This window comes from Symphodus melops (assembly GCF_947650265.1).
Source record: "Symphodus melops genome assembly, chromosome: 5".
Lineage (NCBI taxonomy): Eukaryota > Metazoa > Chordata > Actinopteri > Labriformes > Labridae > Symphodus > Symphodus melops.
The window spans coordinates 9,918,960-9,938,131 of record NC_136695.1 but is presented as its reverse complement, the minus strand read 5'-3'; the positions used below and the strand labels follow the sequence as shown (position 1 = coordinate 9,938,131).

Here is a 19,172-nt window from a genome sequence, read left to right as displayed (position 1 = left end):
AAATCGTCCCTTTCCGGTCTTTCTGTAGTGGAATTTTATACATTGACAGCTGTTTCGTTACGCTCATCCGTGACGCAACCAGGAGGACTAGACATCCCACAATGCAATGCGCTGTAAACGACCCTTCTTCCTCAACACATGGCCAGTGCTTGCTGTTTTTGATATTTTCTGTTTTAAATTTGGACAACCTGCGTTTAGAAGCAGTGGTCTGTTAGTAGGCCATTTAAAATGAAAGTTAAAGTCCTCTCAAGGAACCCGGATGATTATGTCCGGGAAACTAAACTGGATATTCAGCGTGGTGAGTAATGATTAAGTTAGTTTTACTCGCCACCTTTCTCTGCCAACGTATGAGCCACGAACAGTTTGTTCTCTTCATTTTGACTACAAGACTGTTTGTGAGTTAATCAAATTTAATATCTATGTTATCCATAGTCGGCATAAAGAGGACACCTTTTAGATGTATTCATGTAAACAATTGCAACAGTTTTAGCATTCATTTTTGGCCAATGATGAGATTGGGAATCAGCCTGTAGAAAGGAGTAAAGTTCAGAAGGCCATGTCATGTAAAATTAATAAAATTGTTGCAAAGAAATATTTCCATGATGGTTAATGCTAAAAACGACATCCCTTTAAATGTGTGTTTGTCAATAATAAGTGAAACGTCCTTACAGCTCATAAAGAAGTGATCGCTCTCTCTTTTAGTCCCGAGAAACTATGATCCAGCTCTTCATCCGTTTGAGGTGAGCAGAGAGTACACCCGAGCTCTGAACGCTACCAAGCTGGAGCGGGTGTTTGCAAAGCCTTTCCTGGCCTCTCTGGATGGCCACAGAGATGGTGTGAACTGCATGGCCAAGCACGCCAAGAGCCTCTCCACCCTGCTGTCTGGCTCTTGTGATGGAGAGGTAATCACCTTAAACAGTCAAATAGGATGTACAGGTGGATATCATCAACATGTGAAGTGATGTGATGTTTTATCTGTTTGCCAGGTGAAAGTATGGAACCTGACCAAACACGAATGTGTGCGCACACTCCAAGCGCATGAAGGTTTTGTCCGGGGAATCATCGTCCGCTTTTGTGGGACATCGTTCTTTACGGTGACTGCAGACTTTCACTTTCGCAGAAGAGATTTTTCTAAAGCGGTAGTATCATTTAATTTAACATCTTACACAGCTTCTGATTTATGTTCCGCTTTCTGACATAAACAGGTTGGCGATGATAAAACGATCAAGCAATGGAAAATGGAGGCACCAGGTTATGGAGAGGAAGAAGAGCCACTTAATACTATCCTGGGCAAGGTACAGTCACTGGATATTTGCTTTAGTATTATTATCAGAGGCGAGTCCTGCTTTGACAAAATCCAAGTTTGATTTTGCTATAAACGATTGTTGTCCCACAGACGGTCTTCACAGGGTTGGACCATCACCAGAAGGATGCTGTGTTTGCAACGTGCGGCCAGCAGGTGGACATCTGGGATGAGCAGAGAAGCAGCCCAATCCGCTCTTTCACCTGGGGTGTTGACAGCTTTAGCTCTGTCCGCTTCAACCCTGTTGAGGTACAGCGCCGTGTGTCCACAGCATTCGGACAGTTTTCGTCCTGCCACACAGTGAGGAACACTAACTAATGCTGCGTTTCTCTGCACAGACTGAACTTCTCGCCAGCTGTGCCTCTGACAGAAGTATCGTGCTGTACGACATGAGAGAATCAGCACCACTTAAAAAGGTGAGCTCGACCATGATGCCACTGAAGTAATTGATCTTTATCAGCCTAATTCTTTAATTTACCATAGTTTGCGATGCATTTTTCTTTTCTTTTCTTTTCTAGGTTATTATGACCATGAGAAGCAACTCTTTATGCTGGAACCCAATGGAAGCTTATTACTTCACGTCTTCAAATGAGGACTACAAGTGAGTTGAGGATGTTGAGAAGGTTGTCACAGTCGTGGCTCCTCTTCCTGTTGACATGTAAATGCCAAACTCTGCACCATTGTTGGTGTTTGAAAGCAGATGGGTGATTCACATGTTGTTTTATCTACGTTCCTTCTGAAGTGCGTGCTAATTTTAGTTCCCGTGTCTCGTCAGCCTCTACACATATGACATGAGGTACCTGGACAGGCCCTTCTCAGTACACATGGACCACGTCTCTGCAGTGCTGGATGTCGATTATTCCCCAACTGGAAAAGAGTTTGTATCTGCAAGTTTTGACAAAACCATCCGTATATTCCCCAAGGATGGTGGCCATAGCAGGTTAGTATGACCCAGAATACCGAAACAGAAATCAAATGTTTATTTATTATATGTACTGTAATTGCATTCATGCTTAGCAGAGTTATTTTTGTTCTCCTCAATCTGCGAGGCAATTTAAGAGCTTCTGTCCTCTGACTAAGTCGTCGTCTCTCAACTGGGAGGTTGAGGGTTCGATCTCCAGCTCTGGTGTGTCCTTGGGCAAGACACACGATTTTAACTTAATTTTTTTGCAACCCATGTATTGCATATGAAACACATAAACAAAGAGAACACCTTTCTAACATTTTGTTATGTTTAATTAGTAATAAAATAAAAATCTCTTAAACTTAAACCACCATCATAGAAGACGCGTGTGTGTGTTGGTGTGAGGTGGTCTTCTTTTCCCACCAACTTTTACATCTAGGATCGGCTGGTACCTACAGAACATCTGGAAGATTCCCTCCCAACAGCTTTAGGTTCTGCTGCAAAAATATTAGACAAAGTGGAGTAAAAGTTTTACCTATGGCAAGCCATTTACAGGGCTTTGGTAGCAATGATGGTGTTCCTGATAAATATGGACTTTCGTAGTCCTGTGAATTGCATAGCTTCATTCTGTATACATTTTGGTTTCCTTTCTAGCAGCTCATAAAGGCATTGTGTAGCACACATTGTAGCATTATTTTTCTTTGTTTTTAAATTCAGGGAAGTTTACCACACCAAACGAATGCAGCATGTCATCTGCGTGAAGTGGTCAGCAGACAATAAGTACATCCTGAGCGGTTCTGATGAAATGAACATCCGACTATGGAAAGCCAACGCAGCTGAGAAGCTGGGAGTGGTGAGTCCTGCCTTTCCTGTCCTGTTGTTTTAGCTTTCACTCATGAAATCCACCAAAACTGAAAGTACATTTTCAGGAAGCGTGTTGCTTATTGTCAGCTTGTTTGTCTGTTTACCAAAAAAAAAAAAAAAAAAAAAGCAGTTTTTTTATTTTTTCCCCCTGCTGTCGGAAATACTTTTAAATGATCTCTCTCCAGTGTCCTACCTGATCTTGTTTTATGAGCTAGCTGCATCCTTCCACACTGCCATGGCCCTGGACCAACCTCAGCAGGCTAAGAGTATGAGCCTTTGCCAGAAGCATCGGCACTGCTTTTGCCAAATGCCCTGATGGATGCTGACTTAGGGTAGAATCACTCTCAATAAGTACCAATTGGCACAAGGGCTCTTGTGGCAGGTGGATGTAACAAAAAAAAGAGAAACTTTAAGCTTGTGCAGTTAGCTGGAAACTACAACAAAATAACAAAACAAAACAAAAAAGGCCTAAATGTTTTGTTATGCTCAACTGTCAAATAAATCTCCTATAAACGTTGGGAAGTATTCCAATGCCCAAAATCGCTTCTACGACTGTGTAACAAAGATCAATAGCAACTCATGTGCCATCTCCAACATCCATCTCTCATTCCTAATCGGATTCACTTCTGCTTACTCTCTTAATGCAGCTTCAGTGTGCAAAATTGGCCAGCTTTTGGCACTTGTTTTACTGTCACTGTATAAGAGACGATTTATTCGCAAGCTTTGCACTTAAAGTGATCAGACAAGGGCTGCTCCTATCAGCAGTTTAAATCGGCCAATAACTTAAAGCAAGCTACTCGGAACATAATGAAGCATTAACAATCAAGTCGTACTGAAAGGATCTTTAATTATCACGAAATGCTGAATCGAGGCTTCGTGTCCGTCTTAAGGCATCACGTTGGATTAATCAGGACTCCTCTATCAGCTGCCGCACATCACTGTTTGTTTTCTTTTTGTCTTTGCTTTGCACGCAGCAGGCTTTGCGTTCAGTGTAAATAATCCTGTTTTATTTCCAGATACATTGACTGAACCAGCTCCTTTAAATGAAGTTGTAAAGGGATGAAGTGATCTCCTTCCTTACTGTCACCCACATGGCTCAGCTCAGCCCCCCCCCCATAAAAAAACCCCCAAAAAAACAAACACAACAACAAAGCCTAATTGAAGACCCGATAAGATTAGTTCACCAGAAGATTTAGGGCATGTCTCAGCTAGGGCCCAACTGATACGGATTTTTTGGTGCATCGATATTAGGAAGAAAAAATAATCCGATGCCTATATGTTGGCCTATATCTTCCTCAGATGTAGTCATAGATAAATATAGATGTACATATTTATTGCTTGATCGCTCAGATTTGGATCAAACACTGGTGGAAAAGTTTTATAATGAAGATAACTAGAAAGTACTGAGCGTGTACGTGCATCACCGCTTGTTTTAATCCTTATAGAGAAGTGAGAGAAATGCTGTTTGATGGGTAGATATATGTAGTTATATCTGCGATGACATTAGCTGATACCAGTATTAGCGGGGTTAGCGAATATCGGTCAGGCTCTAGTCTAGGTCAGCACATCCGTTTTTTTTTTTTAAGTCTCGGTCAAGTAAACCTCATTTCCTTTGGTCAAAGAGGACACCCCACTTTTAGACTTGAACATGTTTATCAGCTGTACAGTTTGATTTTGTCTACATGATGTGTATGTAAGCTTCGATGACGTGACTTTTAGCTATACACGTACTGAAAAAAGAACACGGACTGTTTTCAAAAAAAAAAAAAAAAAAAAAAGTCAGCAAGCTTAACGTATGTGCAGCAAGCTGTGCAGTGAAAGCCAAAGCTGCCAACAGACACGTCATTCACACTCGGCCAGCGTGTCCACGGAAAGTGTTCAGTCACAGTAGTGCTGTGTGGTCGGTGTGCAAGAATCCAATGTAGTCACTGTAGTTACACATGTAAACCTGAGGACAACACATGAAAAGATGCTTGTGTGGGAGAGAAGTTGAGCTCTCGTGCTGCTGGAGTAGACGGCTGTATTGATTTTAAGAAAGAAGGGCATCCATTTGAGCAGCACATATAAGTACTGTTTGTCTATAATATGTCATGTGCGACCAATGTGCAGCATTCAAACCACGTTGTGACTTATTCAAAGATTTGGCAATGTACTCTGTCAATCAATGCTCCTTTACTATTTTTCAATTCATAAGTATTTTAACACTTTCTTCCCCCCAGTGGAGAGAACAGCTGAAGAGGCACAGCAAAGCTGCTGAAGGGAAAGTAGGGATGAAATGCACTGAAGGACTGAGGGACAAACTGATTAAGAGAGCATATGACCTCTGTAAAACTCAATATCCATCAAGTTCACAGACTGACTTCCAGGCTGAACTTCTTTCTTTTTTTTGCTGTCCAGCGTAGTATTGTAGTTGTGCTCTTTTGTCTTTTCCTTTTTGTGAGAAATATAATCAACATGTCCTAACTTCTGCATTTACTCGTTGCGACTCTGATTGCTTGTATTTCTTGCTTTGTCAGACTTTTCGCAGGTCTCAGCAGATCTCATTGAAAACTATCCCTTAAGCCCCGTTTCCACACAGCAGTCCGGTACGGATCGGTACACTTTGGTGCGGTTTGGTTCGATTAAGCCTGATCCTGTTTGCGTTTCCACAGCCACCCGTGCCCTATTTGGTAGGCGGCGTGTAGGCCAGATAAGGATAGCTGCTATGTAAATAGCGTCATATGATAGCTAACCGCTAACAACTAACCGCTAACAGCTAACCGCTAACTAATAAATTCAACCAATGAGAAAAACGCTACACAAACCAACGCTGAAAGACATCTAGCAGTTCATCTCCTCTGTCACTGTCATGTGACTCTTTATTAAAAAAACTCAATCAAGCTTTGTTTCAGAGAAGGCTGTGTGCCTCTAGGAGAAATACAGACGTAAACAATCAGCTGTGTGTTACAGTCAATGGTTTAAAGACGGTGGAGTTTTGTTTGCCAACGTAACACAGGAAGTGACTATTCTTTCAACTAATCAACGGACTGCAGTGTTTAGCTACAGCTTTTCGGGTCGGCTCCACATTCTTGGCACCCCAACAGAAGGGTCCTAAAAAGTGGGACAGAACGGATCTGTTATTTGGGAATCTTTCCCGGGATTAGTCTATGGAAACGTTGTACCGAGACGAACCGAGCCAGACCGATCGGTGGAAACGGGGCTCTAGTATCTGACAGGTGGTTATTTTCTTAGCGATGAATAAAGGTCAGTGGCTTCATTCTGGTTTGTGCAGAGCTGCCCTTAATTCTCAGACCAAGCTAGAAAAATGTGCTTCTGATAGGACATGTCGCTTGTAGTTTTTAAACTGGTAGGTATCTGTGTCCTGTAGGTTATTTCATCTCGTGTGATGAAAGGTCATCTGAGTTCCAGTTAACACTTACAACTTGCTATGGCCTATTAAGGTTTGTTTGTTTGTTTTAATGACAAAGTGGTATTGGTGCATTGAGTTACCAGAGGGCCACCAGATGAGATGACTCTGTTGTATCTTGGAACACTTTGAGTCTCAGATTTTTTTTGTTGGATGATAAGTTTAGAGCTTATGAGCCCAGCTGTCGAAGCAAATCACATTCTGCAATCTTCTATCCATTTGATGCATCACGTTCCTTTTGTAAAGCAAGTTAACCATGTGCGTATCCAGGGGGAACAGTGTCGAACAGCTCTTCTCCGAGAAATTAAATCGGAGACAAATCATTGCTTTTAATTAGAATAAAAGCCTTCAAGGAGGGCTGCCTCAGCCAAGAACAGACTGAGTGGCTGCAGGGTTTTTATGAGCGAGAGCGAGGGATGCCGTCGAGCTGGTGTCTTCACTTTTTAACGGGCATTGATTCTCTTTTGAGTGAGCTTGTGTCAAGCCGCAATTACTGCTTACTGTAGGCCAAGATTTTATGATCTAAAACAGCATACTGTAACTATCAGGTATCAAACATGACCGCTAGTGTTGGGAAAAGAAGTTCTTTACAGTGTACTGAATCAGTTCAGTGGAAAGGTTCGTTCACCGAGTCGTTCAGTTCAGTGCTTAAGCGGAGCTCTGAAAATGTTTGTGAATAATAAGCCGATGAGCTGAGAATTTAGTTTGATAAAGTTACAGTTAGGAAACTAAAAGCTGCTTTACCAGTCACGTTTTTTTTCTTCACAATACCTTAGTATTAAATGCAGGCAATACTTCCTACTTCGAGACTTCAAGAAGACGTGAGAGGGGTGGAGGGGGATTGAGCGACTCAGGTGCTCCCGACCGTTCTGTGCAGCACTTTCAGCGGGTACGAATCCCTGACTGACTGATGCCGGGGGGGGGGGGAGAACAAGGCCTCCTGCAGTACGCTTAGCGAACGTGCGAATCACCAACCACAGTCCCACACACACTGTACTTAAACACAGAATTGTGTTTAGTGGACGATGAAGCCGTCAGCTGAGTGAAATTAAGTTGGATAAATGAGCCGTTTCCAAACTGACAGCAGCATATACATTTTTCGCAACACCTAATTGTTAAATGAAATATTTTCTACTTTATTGAATTTCAAGACATGAGAGGGAGACCGTTACTGCCCGTTCATGTACTGAACGTACTGCTACACAGAACCCTTGAATCACTGACCCGACCAATGCAGAGGCGCCAGTACGACACATGAGAGGGAGAGGGAGGGCGGGCTTGAGAGGGAGACACGAGACGGGAAAAAGGAGAGCTCAACTGAACGTTTTCAGTTGGTGATCCGGTTCAGTTCGTTCACTCATGAGATTCTGCCTTTTTTCAAAGTTAGAAATCATTATTCTTAGGGCTTAAATATTGCCTGACCTCAGGCGTGAAGCATGTGGCGCGAAATAATTAACCCAATAAACAGAAAAGAACCCGTTAGTTCTATCTCTATATATTACCAATGCTGCAGTACTCGTGCTGTGATGAGGGGCAAGAAGACGCGAGCAGGGAAAAAGAACCCTCACCTACACAACATCTCAGACACTGTCCACATGGTGTTAAATCCTGCCACGTTTCTTTTGCACCATTTAAGACAGAAATGTAAAATTAACCTCAGATTTGTACAATATCGAGAAATCACCCAAACAGAAATTTTCCACAAATTTTAGAGCAATTTTTGGCCAATTGCCCTTGAAGCAAAATTTTTCAGGCTCAGGATTTCTTTTTCACTTTAAGCCCTGTGTTGCATGTTCTGATCTCTAACCGAAGCTGTAGAATATAATGATTCTCACCTGAAAAAAAAACAAGAACATTACTTTTTCAGTTTAGGTTTCTAAAACACATCATCTTTACAGGAGAGGGACACCATACATGGGACTATTTCTACAATGTTCTATCTAACCTAACTCTACCCCTGTGTCATGTAGCTGGCCCCAAGAGAGAGGCAGGCCATCAACTACAATCAAAAGCTGAAGGAGAAGTTCCACCACCACCCGCAGGTCCGACGCATCGCTCATCACCGACATCTACCCAAGAACATCTATCACCAGAGCAAGGAGCTGAGGGTTATGAAGGAGGCTCGCCGCAGGAAGTACGTTTTAACTTCCCATCTTCTTCAACTTTTGATTATGCTAGGTAGTTTATCTTTTACAATGTCATGGCTTGCCGTTCATCGTCAGTGTCGAGGTGGTGCTCACTTCTACTGCCGCAAGGCTAGGTCTGACCTGGAACGTCGTCGCACCAGCCTCATGGAAATTCTCCCAGATGGAAGTGCCCACTGTGACTTGGTCTCAAGAAGCCTTGCATCCTTGTTTACAGCTGCACAGTGGATTGATCGTCCCATTTTTTATTATTATTATTATTATTATTATTATTATTATCTTTATTTAACCAGGAAGAGAAACTCATTGAGATTAAAATCTCTTTTTTAAAGAGTGTCCTGGACATAACAAGCAGCAACACAAAAACAGAGCTTCAGACAGACAACGAGCAGCCAAACAGAGAAACACAAAAAATACATCACAAATAAATCTTTGGGCAATTGAAAGAGACAAATAACAGCCGTCCTGTGATTCATCACTCAGAATGCTGTTTTGATTCTTTACCTTGCAGTAATGTTACACAACATACCCGTTTGGACTGACTTCTCGTGATTAAGGCATTATTTCCAGGGTTCATTGATGTAGTCTGTGACGTAGGTGTTAGGTCAACGATCTCATATTCATTCTCCTCTACGTTTCTGTTTTACTGATCGCTCCCTCCCCTCGTCTCCATCCTGCCCTGAATATTCCTAGCAGTAGATTTGAGTTAATCACCTTTCTCTTTTTTTGGTTTTCCAGGGAGAGGAACGTTCGAAAGCATAGCAAACCAGGAACTGTCCCTGTGGTGTCTGAGAAGGAGAAGCATGTTGTGACTGTGGTCAAATAATGGCAGAAACAACAACAGAAGACCAGAAGGGCTGCAATCCAGTGAGGAGGAGATCACACCCACATGGGACAATATGGGACATTTTCAGACTGCTCTTAAAGACTTAACATTTTTGGAGTTGTATGATACGGGAAAGGCAAGTGACTTGTTATGCATCATTTGAAGTTTAAGGACAAATTCTGTAAATGTATGAACAAGAAATCATTTACATCTTTCCCTTTTTTGTCACTAATTTTGCTCCTGTGCTTAACGGGCCAAACAATTGATCCAGTGTTAAATCAGAGTTTTGTGAGTTGGTACCGGCTCACAGTTACCGTGGTTTGTTGTTGCAGATTTGAATTAACCTGTTCGAGAAACCCACCTCAGTTCTGTTTAAAACTCCCAGGGACTTCCCATGAAGCAAAGATAGACTCATTCACTTTTTATCCGCAATCTTCTGAAACAAGTGTTTTACTTCTGCATGTCACATTAATGACATCAATCGTATGAATAAGGCCTAATGTACCTTGGACGGTCTCTCCGTGATGCTTTCTCCCATGGTGCAACTCTTTATTGTCCATGTAAACGGTCTGATAAGAGAGCTGAAGAAGATGGCTAGAATCTTCCCTTTCTTCTGTGTACTTGGTAACTCGATCCATTGAGTGGGCAGGATTTTCTGATTTGCTCAGTAAGTTCTAAGAAATTGGTCATATAAGATGATCTGACAACCATTCCAAAGTGTACTGATGCACGAAGAAACTCTGGAACACATCTGCAGGAGACTTCTTTTCTTCAGTGGACAGTTTTAGATGTTCTAGTTTATGTAACACCTGTTATATGAGATCTGTTTTAAAATATCTGATAATTAATCACAATATATATTCAGAACATATTTTCACAGGAAATCTGAGAACATGAAAATTCTTTTTGCTTGTGTATTTGTATTAAAGTTCTCGACTAATTTATGTCTCTGAAAACGTAATTAGAAAGGAAACATGATCTGAATTCCTGAAGTACTAAGTCTCTTAGTTCTCTTGTTTGTTGTGTTACAGAAGATCACTGAAATGGTGCTAATTGACTTAAAGTCCTAATGAGGCTGAAGCTGTATCCTCTTAATGTTGTCCTTCAAATCCAATCAACAGTCGTCTGAGAAAGAGATTGCTTTAGGAAAGGGCCTGGGATCAAAGAGATGGACTATTTCAGGGGTCATAACAGATGCAAGCTAGACTCAAAGTCTCCTCAATTGTATTCATTTGAAAGTTTATATAAAAATAAAATATTGCAATTAATCTAGCATTTTTTTCATGGTATGATTAATTTCAGTATTTTATGTTTTTCTCATTCCAGTCTCCCTGGCTCATGTTGAAGTGAATCTTTAATAGTTTGAATAGGATAGGTTTAAGATATTAATGAACCCATTTTAAAGGTGCACTATGGAGAAATGTACAGATCTGTTGGTATATGTTCATAACTATACTCAAACTGTGCTCAGATAAAAATGCTAGGCAAGAAGTTATGGTCTTCTCTCCTGGTTGCTTTTAACACCAGTGTTCCCTTTTTTCCCTTTCAATAAAGTATGTGTATCTAGTTCAGAAAAATATAGCATGGAATTGTTTTACTTCTCCAGCTTTCAAATTTCCCTACCTACACATCTACATGGTGCACCTTTAAAGAAGCCAACGCTATACTGTTTCTTTTTCAATCCATTTTGTCAAGTATAACACACATTTTCTCATAGAGTACAGCTGACAGGCATTTTGTAACCATTATTTCTCACCTCCATCTAAGATATTTTTCCCATCTAAGCTGGCCCTAAACTTTTTTTTTTTTTTTTTACAAATTCGAAATACATTTCAAATCAAAGTGTGGCATAATTTGCCCTTCTGTACACCACATTAAAACTGGGTGAAACAGAACCACTGCAACACTTGCAGTACTGACAATCACTTACCATTCCAGTCATATTCTGTATTTAGTTTAGTACTTCCCAATTTGACCCTCTCAAGGAGCTCATGATATTAGTTGTGTGGTTATGAAATATGCAACTTGCGCTTCCAGTGTTGCTCCGGCCTCAAGTCTTATTTTTGCAGCCGCTTTCTGCCTGCTGTCAATGAACTCCAGCGCGTCCTTTCGGCTTTATTCCTCTACGTATCCATCGCCCCGCCCCTTCCTCCTATCTGGATTTCCCCCCTCCTCTCCCTCTCTCTTTCAATAACCCTCCCCCTCCCTTCTCTCTCTCCCCCTCTCTCGATATCTCTCTCTCTGTCATTGCATCCATTTTTTGTGCATTTAAGAAATCTCCAAGAATTACCAACCTGGAGGAAAGCGAGCTAACCGTAGTGACAGAGGAGGGCTAAGGACTCCGAACAAAAATAAACAAGGACTGACCGGGTACCTTTTATTTCATCATGCGAGTGAAGCCTCTCTAAAGGATGACAGCGATGGGTTAGACAGGATCTAACATGACTGCAAAATAAAAGGCAAGAGTTGCTTTTTGTAATCCTCAGGGTTTTTTTTCCCTACTTTCTTTAATTTCCCTTGCTTGGATGAACGCCTGTGATTGGAGTACCCAGAGGTTGTAGCCTACAGCCTGTGCACTTAAGGGCATCTTTTTCTAATCCTGACTGTTATCTATTTCAGGCACTTTCATGTGTAAATTTAGCTTGAATATTTCGAATTTCCCCTTTGCAGTCAAAGCTCATTCGGCTCACGCAAATGTGATTACCCTTCTATGATCGTTAATAGATGAGATTAGAGGCAGTGATGAATATGTTGACGCTTATTTCTGCAGCACGGTGGAAAGTGTGTATTATAATGGGCTACTCTAAACCAAAATGTCATGCCGTCTATGAGCCACAGTGCCTGCAGCGTGCCCCACCACAGATTTGATTTTTTTTAACGGCATGAAATGTAGCTGACATCTCGCCCAGAATGCTGCTGGTTGACGGTGCTTTTCTCGTTTTGTAGCCACTGTGTGTAAAGATGTCTGCTCCACACGGGCCCCGGGGCGGCCCTGGCCCTGCTGCTGCTGCTGCTGCTGCTGCTGCTGCTGCTGCCTCAGCGGCCGGCGCCATGCCGGAGATGCCGGACCTCAGCCACCTCACCGAGGATGAGAGGAAGATCATCCTCGGTGTCATGGACCGACAGAAGAAGGAGGATGCGAAGGAACAGTCGATGTTAAAGTAAGATTACGCGGCCAGTGGGAGCTCTTGGTGCTGTTGGTGGTTGTGAATAATCCTGGGTGTTTGTTGGTTGTTATTGCAGTGTGAATTTCTCTCATTGTGAGAAACTGGAGGATCATGTTGCCTCTTGACATCTAAGCTACAGCTCTAACAGTCGACTATGAGCCGCCCGGGAGTTGAATGCTCCCCTTTGCTTCTTTGTCAGCTCTTGACCCCCCCATTTATAAAATACATTTTCTGAATGACTGAATATCGTTTTATAATGCGGCATAGTCTACACGCCAACCTCATTCCCCCACTTTGTTGAAGCTGGAGCTGTACTATAATGGGCTGGGTTAGCAGCAACGGGCGCCATTTTCACGTTTTAAGCACGCCAAATTGCTTAACCTTTCCCCACGAACGTCACCGAGATTACACAATATGACACTGGAAAGATCATTTAAGGTGTCCTTTGTGGCGATGGCGCACGCGGGATGTGTGTGATTTCAACATTAAAGTCTCGGTAGATCCTGCCCTCCCCCCGCTCCCCTTATGTACAGATGTCGCTCGGAGCTGTTTCAGCACCACGGCGCTGTCCACTGTGGGGTTTTAGTTTTTAAGGTGGACCGCACTGTTTCCGCCATCATCCCTTTAACCTTTACTGTGTGATAACTCTGCTTTATAGTGGGTTATAACACTCTTATCATCTTGCACTGTTCATAGAATCACACTTAGTTGATGTATTGTTTATTTAAACGCGTGTTTGACCTTCTTAGTTAAGGCAGGCGAAAGAGAAGAGAGGGATTTCGGGGCTGTGGGCTTAAACATTTTCATTTTAAGTTTCTTGTATTTTTTACTTCTCAGTGAAAGGATGCAAAAGCTTGCATGTTCACAAACCAAGATGTATTGTGTTTGGAACATGTCCTAATTGTGTAGCAGAGACATAAGACTTTATTTAGCTGATGAGTAAGCCCATCCAAATGTCTACAAGACATCTCTGGCAGGCTTGATGTTGATGCAGCATCCAAGCATGGCCAGTAAGATTAAAGGGATTTTTTTTCCACCATCACTGGCATCTTCTTTTGAGGCATTAGAGCTGAGGTTTTCAATCATGTGGTAAATGTTATCACTAAAGCAGTGTTCTTAATGAAATGAAAGTTGTGCAATCCCTACCTAGAGTAGCTGCATGGTAAACATGACTCATGTACTTCAAGACACAGCTACCTCAGCCACTGCTGTGCATGCTCTGTGAATCACCCAGGCCTTTGCTGCCTTCTCTCCTATCTCAGGGCCCCCCTCCTCTTCAATAGCCAAGTGTTTTTTTCCTATTTCTCTTTCTCTAAGGTAAAGGGGATTGTCAGTTTTAGTCACTTAGACTCTTAGACGGACAGTGATGTCAAAGGCTTGTCATGACTGAGCATGGGCAGAAGAGGCTGTTTTATGTGAGAGACATGACTGACTGACTGACTGACTGACTGAATGGCCGAATTGCTGGTGGACTGTCTCCCCATAATGTGAGATAACTCTGATTACAGGCCATATTAGTTGAAAGCATACAGTACATCAAAAAAGGCATTTGTACTGATGACCTGTGTGCTAATTTAGTGCAAATTGTGTTTCCACCATGGCCTTTCCTTTGCAATCCATTGTAGGGATTTGATCACTCAAACTGGGCTCCGCTACTGACAGCTATCAGCTGACAATGGAGTGGCTCCACTTTGTTGTGTTTGTAGGATTCTTATTGGTTTGATAAGAGTAAAGAAGACCCCTTGACCTCGCTTTTAGTATAATAGTAACATTTTCTTCCAGTCTTTTCATTCAGCAAGACTTTGTCAGTTTCTTTTCATGTTTTCCGTCTATACGTACGAGGTGACTCATCATGAGTCATCAAAACAGTAAATCCCCACTTTCTTTACCTTATGAATCCCACATGCACAACATATCCTAAACCAGCATTAATTTTGATCAGCCCTGGCATAGGTACAACTGCAGTGGATTAATTTGTCACTGGATGCTTTCTTGCATTTTGAGCAGTGTCAGAAGCAAACATCCACACTGCAACATCCAAACCTATAGCCTGTGCATCTGCGTTGTCACATTCACGGTCCAGTCCCAAAACAGCTTGGGTAGATTTTTGACAAAGAATTATTTTGAAGTGTGTAATCTAAAAGAGGGAATCCTGGGAGGATAGAGGAATGAAGAGAGAGCAAGGGAGTAAGCGAGAGAGAGAGAGAGAGAGAGAGAGAGAGAGAGAGAGAGAGAGAGAGAGAGAGGAGCCTCCAGCTGCAGGACTTGCCAACTTGCTGTCATCTCACTGGAGGTGCTACAGAGAGCATGGACGGAAATCCAGTGCTGCTGACTTGAATATAATTAGCTACTCTTTCTTAGCCTGTTCATATTTAGAAGTTCTGTATATGTGTGTGTCGGCAAATTGAAGATGTACTGAATCCATATGAGTGAATTACTTAAATCCATTACGTGGCACACGACTTATATGTAGCTCATTCCAAGAATTCCATCCTAGAAAGTTCATTTAATTCAATTATCTTAAGTTCAGAACACTTGTAATAATAAGTTATTTTTTCTATACATCAGTGAATCTCTTAGTATTATAGTACAAGTGGGTGGTTTTAGGATCTCCACCCCCACCAGACCAGACACTGTATTCCCCACTGTGCCTGTGATGGGGTGACCTACAATCTGCCTGGGGCCCCACTTCTCCTTTCTCTCTGTTCCTCTGTACCTTCAGGACTGCTTCCTGTTTCTGTTTGGTGGATAGGGAGGCAGGTGGAGGCAGTAACATTCTCCACACTGTGTTTTGTCTTTCACACTCCTACCTGCTTATCCTTTGCTGTTTTTCCTTTTCTCTTGCTCCACATAGTATTATCTATATCATTATTTTTTTGGTAATTTGATTTTTATTTGAAAAGGGTGAGAACAAATATTTGTGATTGGTAAGCAAATTACAGTATTGAACGTTTTTTCCCCCTTGTAGGTCACATAAGGTCCCATGATTTATTGCAGTTCCTCCTCTTCCCCATGACAGTGAATTTGGGGGACTGTGTCATTTGCTCAGGGAGCTCCTTTAACTGTGCTAATTATGCTGCTTGCCTTGTAGGAGGGACTCCCACTGAGATGCAGCTATTCAAGGGCTGTGAGGTATCTACTGCTCTGACGTCTATTTAGGCCATCCCATATTAATGCACTGAACAACAATTGTTCTTCCATGCTGTCTGGGAACATTATATGGATATGGTGGTTTTTCAGATTTTTATTGAAGAAAGAAAAGTCAAAATACCCATTTTTGTGCCCAAAAAGACCTCATATTATGACCCTGAAATAGATTTTATGAAATTGTGGGACTGACTTGAACTCTATTATGATCTTTATTATCTACGTACATTCATATTTTGCATCAGGACAAAATGGGATGGTTGTTAAAAAGCTGACACCACAACAAGCTTATATTTCCTACTGACTAATAATAGTGTGAAAGTAGACTCTTATAATATATGCACAATTTAGGTCTTTTGGGGGACTTCCAGGAAGACATTATACATCTGTCACAGCCTGATTAATTGTCTTTGTAAAACATTTGTAATTAATTCTCCCTTATTGCTGTATACACTGTTACACTAAATATTTACAGTACTTCTTCACCCCTATTGTTTACACTAAGACTCTACTTTGTACACTGTATACAGTGATTAGAATCCAATAAGGCAAGTTATACATTATGTAATCTTGACATTTCATAATGAACAGAACTAGTCTAAATTAAATATTTACATAACTATTTAAAGGCTTATATGAGCTAGGAATCTTATTTTAATCATAGTTTAGTGTTCCTAATTGTCCTGTTTCAGTTGTAAACTTTAATTGACCCACCCTCTTGCTGTTCTGTCCTCAAAGACTTGGCAATGATCATGCTCCAGGCTTGCATGAAGCATAGTTTTGGCAATAGATGTGTGTGTGTGTGTGTGTGTGTGTGTGTGTGTGTGTGTGGGGGGGGGGGGGGGGGGGGTTATGTTGAGAATGAATAGCATTGACTTAGAATTAGCTTTGATTGATAACATCTCATTACCATTTTCTGTAACCAACCCCCTGCCCCCCAAATCTCACACACCTCATCTTGGCATTCATCTGATAGGGCTCGAGAGCTCTGGGTACCAGCTGGGGTTAGAGCTACTGAGTGGGCCTGTGTCCCTGGAGGCTTACAGAAGGAGAGAGAGAGAGAGAGAGAGGAGAGAGAGGAAGAGGGAGAGGTGGGGGGGGCAGTGAGTGCACAGACACACACACAAACACATAGTTCATAAGGTATAAAGCGTCAAAACTTGATGTGATTTGGCACTGGACCGAAAAAAGACCTTAAACAACAGATTTAGTGACCACAACTTTGGGGACAGAGACAAATCCAGCAACCCAATGAAAACACATCATGTCATCCCCACAAACAAGAGCCAAATGCAGAGCAACACTTCATTACTCCATTTCATATCCTGAGAAAAAGAAAGAGTGACTTTCTTTATCAAATCAGACACCAACACTATATATGAAAAACTTATCAGACTCGCAGAATTATTTGGAAAAATGTCAAATAAATACTGAAATATGATAATCTAGTAAAACATTAGAATTGTATTTCTGATTGATTGCATTTGTCTTAAAAAGTAAAATAACTGTTTTGTGTAGTGCATAGTTGTAGCTTAGCACATTTCATCACTTGTTTTTCTTACTGTCTCAATTATTGTACATTCATAGTAAGCCTTTTTATAGCCTGCTGAGGATAACTTGAAGGTGTTGTGTTCATGCCAATAAAGCAATTACAAAAAAGGAAGAAAGAGAAGAAGAGCGAGACCTATGGTTGTGAAACGAGGCGAGGCAATAATCAGAGGCTTCCCACTGGACAGTATACAGTATACACTCTCTCTGCCTTCCTCTTGTTCCCTTAGCTCACTCACCCATGCTCACTCGCTTCCATGCAAAGAGCAGATTCTGTCATGAGTGTTCCAGTGCTTCCCATCCCCCATCACTTTCCCCAAGGGAGAGCGGGGGAAAGAGGGTGAGAGAGTGAAGAGTGGATGGTGTCTTGACTCTATAAAGCAGAATGCACACCAAATGAATACATCATGATGCCAATTACAGTTACAAAGGGTTTTGGTAATGAAATATTGACACATTGTCAGGTCATGAGGCTGCTTCATAAAGGTGTTTTTAGATCTCTAATTTAGCAAATGCCAGTTTAACCAGAGTTTTTGTTGACAGTTTGGATCAAACGAATGTTACACTACAGAAAGAGGCTGCGGACAGTGTGATCAATTCAAAATAAATGACACCGATTGTATAAAGGAACATGTTACAAATAGAATAACAGTGCAGTTTCCTGATGATTTATTTTTGTTTGTTTTTTTTGTTTTTGTTAAGTCATACAGCTCTACGCTGCAGAAAAGTTTCAATTAGGCTTTGGACACAGGCAACAATGATTGCAGCGTTTTAGTAGAGAAAATGTATTGTTTGCTTTGGTTGTTTCATTAGATTAGATTACAAAAGAAAACAATGCTAAAATTGTTCTATGTCAAGATGTGTTTCCCCCATACTTTAAGCAGGGAAAGAGAGGTCACCTGAGGATAAGCTAAAAAGGGAACAGAAAAGGAGATGAGAGTGCAAGAAGAGAGGAAAGTGTAAGACAGGTTAACATTAGAGAAATGAGAGGAAATGAGAAGGGACAGGAGGACACGAGGAGAAGGGAGGACAGGAAAGGAGAGAAGAACATCAGAGTGAAAATGAGAGGAGGGACATTGACGTCTGAGATGCTATCAGGTCTCGTTGCTGATATGACAGCCTCAGTCCCCATTGACAGAGCAATCAGCCTGCCATCTCCCATAGCCTGCTATTCTCTTGCGTGGCACAGCACAGCATAGGGCTCTATTGTCTCTCAGGGCTTTGTTCTAAATAACATCTGCATTCGTCAGCATAGGTTTTGTTCTCTGCTGGGCTCTTATCCCTCAAGCAAAGTTTGAAGGGATTTTCCTGCCCCTGGCTGTGCAATTTGAAATGCCCTTGGCGAAACATGGCATCAGGAAAATGCTTTACAATGAGAAGTAGGTTGTAATAACTAGTACAAGGGATGTTGTATATCTATAGTTATGTAAAATACAGAGAAACACTGCAGTGCAGGGGAAATGCCCCTTTTACAGATACATTCAATACAGTAGAGCCTTAAGCATTACTATTGTTTATTATAAACTTTGTTTGAGCAACAAATATTGGAGTGGTTATATCATCAAAATAATGCACGTTTTTTAAGGTTGCCAGTTCAAACCATACTGAGAAAGCATTGTTTGTGCATACATGGACATATATTTTAAAATATATCATGATATTGCCTCCAGAAATAAAAAAAAGAAAAAAAAGAAAAAAAAAGAAACGTGCCCTTGAAAATACATTATTGCAACATTAGGGACTAGTAATACTGTACTCAGTCAAAACAGAATCTAACAACAGCTCCAGTGCAAGAACATCTGGCTTCCTGTTACATAAGCCCCCAGCATGCTGTGCAAGAGTAGCCTGAATGGGATCAACACA

General features: G+C 41.5%; 2 protein-coding genes and 1 long non-coding RNA gene across 12 annotated transcripts in view; 2 read left to right on the top strand and 1 right to left on the bottom strand.

The window, feature by feature from the left end:
- Positions 1-75: 75 nt before the first annotated feature.
- Positions 76-9,711, top strand: dcaf13 (ddb1 and cul4 associated factor 13). The gene is made up of 11 exons (XM_079343472.1): positions 76-298; positions 703-902; positions 987-1,094; positions 1,206-1,295; positions 1,397-1,552; positions 1,642-1,719; positions 1,822-1,904; positions 2,079-2,243; positions 2,925-3,060; positions 8,448-8,611; positions 9,360-9,711. The coding sequence occupies exons 1-11, from the start codon at positions 229-231 to the stop codon at positions 9,445-9,447; spliced, it is 1,338 nt and encodes a 445-aa protein (XP_079199598.1). The 5' UTR covers positions 76-228; the 3' UTR covers positions 9,448-9,711.
- A 155-nt stretch (positions 9,712-9,866) lies between these two features.
- On the bottom strand, positions 9,867-11,018 carry LOC306823713. The gene is made up of 2 exons (XR_013779040.1): positions 10,077-11,018; positions 9,867-10,041 (listed from the first exon to the last, which is right to left on the bottom strand). It is a non-coding gene; the product is annotated as an uncharacterized lncRNA (long non-coding RNA).
- Positions 11,019-11,654: 636 nt separating this feature from the next.
- Positions 11,655-19,172, top strand: part of rims2a (regulating synaptic membrane exocytosis 2a) — a 137,661-nt gene continuing 130,143 nt past the window's right edge. For all 10 annotated transcript variants that reach the window (XM_079343437.1, XM_079343438.1, XM_079343436.1 and 7 more), the window contains exons 1-2: positions 11,655-11,906; positions 12,394-12,608. In XM_079343437.1, coding sequence (XP_079199563.1) covers positions 12,409-12,608 — 200 coding nt within the window. In that variant the 5' untranslated portion in view covers positions 11,655-11,906; positions 12,394-12,408. The remainder of the gene's footprint in view (positions 11,907-12,393; positions 12,609-19,172) is intronic.

Excerpts from the sequence above, each read along its gene's own strand:
- dcaf13 (XM_079343472.1), top strand. The coding sequence starts at position 229 with ATGAAAGTTAAAGTCCTCTCAAGGAACCCGGATGATTATGTCCGGGAA. Across the intron at positions 903-986 it reads CTGGCTCTTGTGATGGAGAG|GTGAAAGTATGGAACCTGAC; the intron begins GTAATCACCTTA and ends TCTGTTTGCCAG. Across the intron at positions 1,720-1,821 it reads AATCAGCACCACTTAAAAAG|GTTATTATGACCATGAGAAG; the intron begins GTGAGCTCGACC and ends TTTCTTTTCTAG.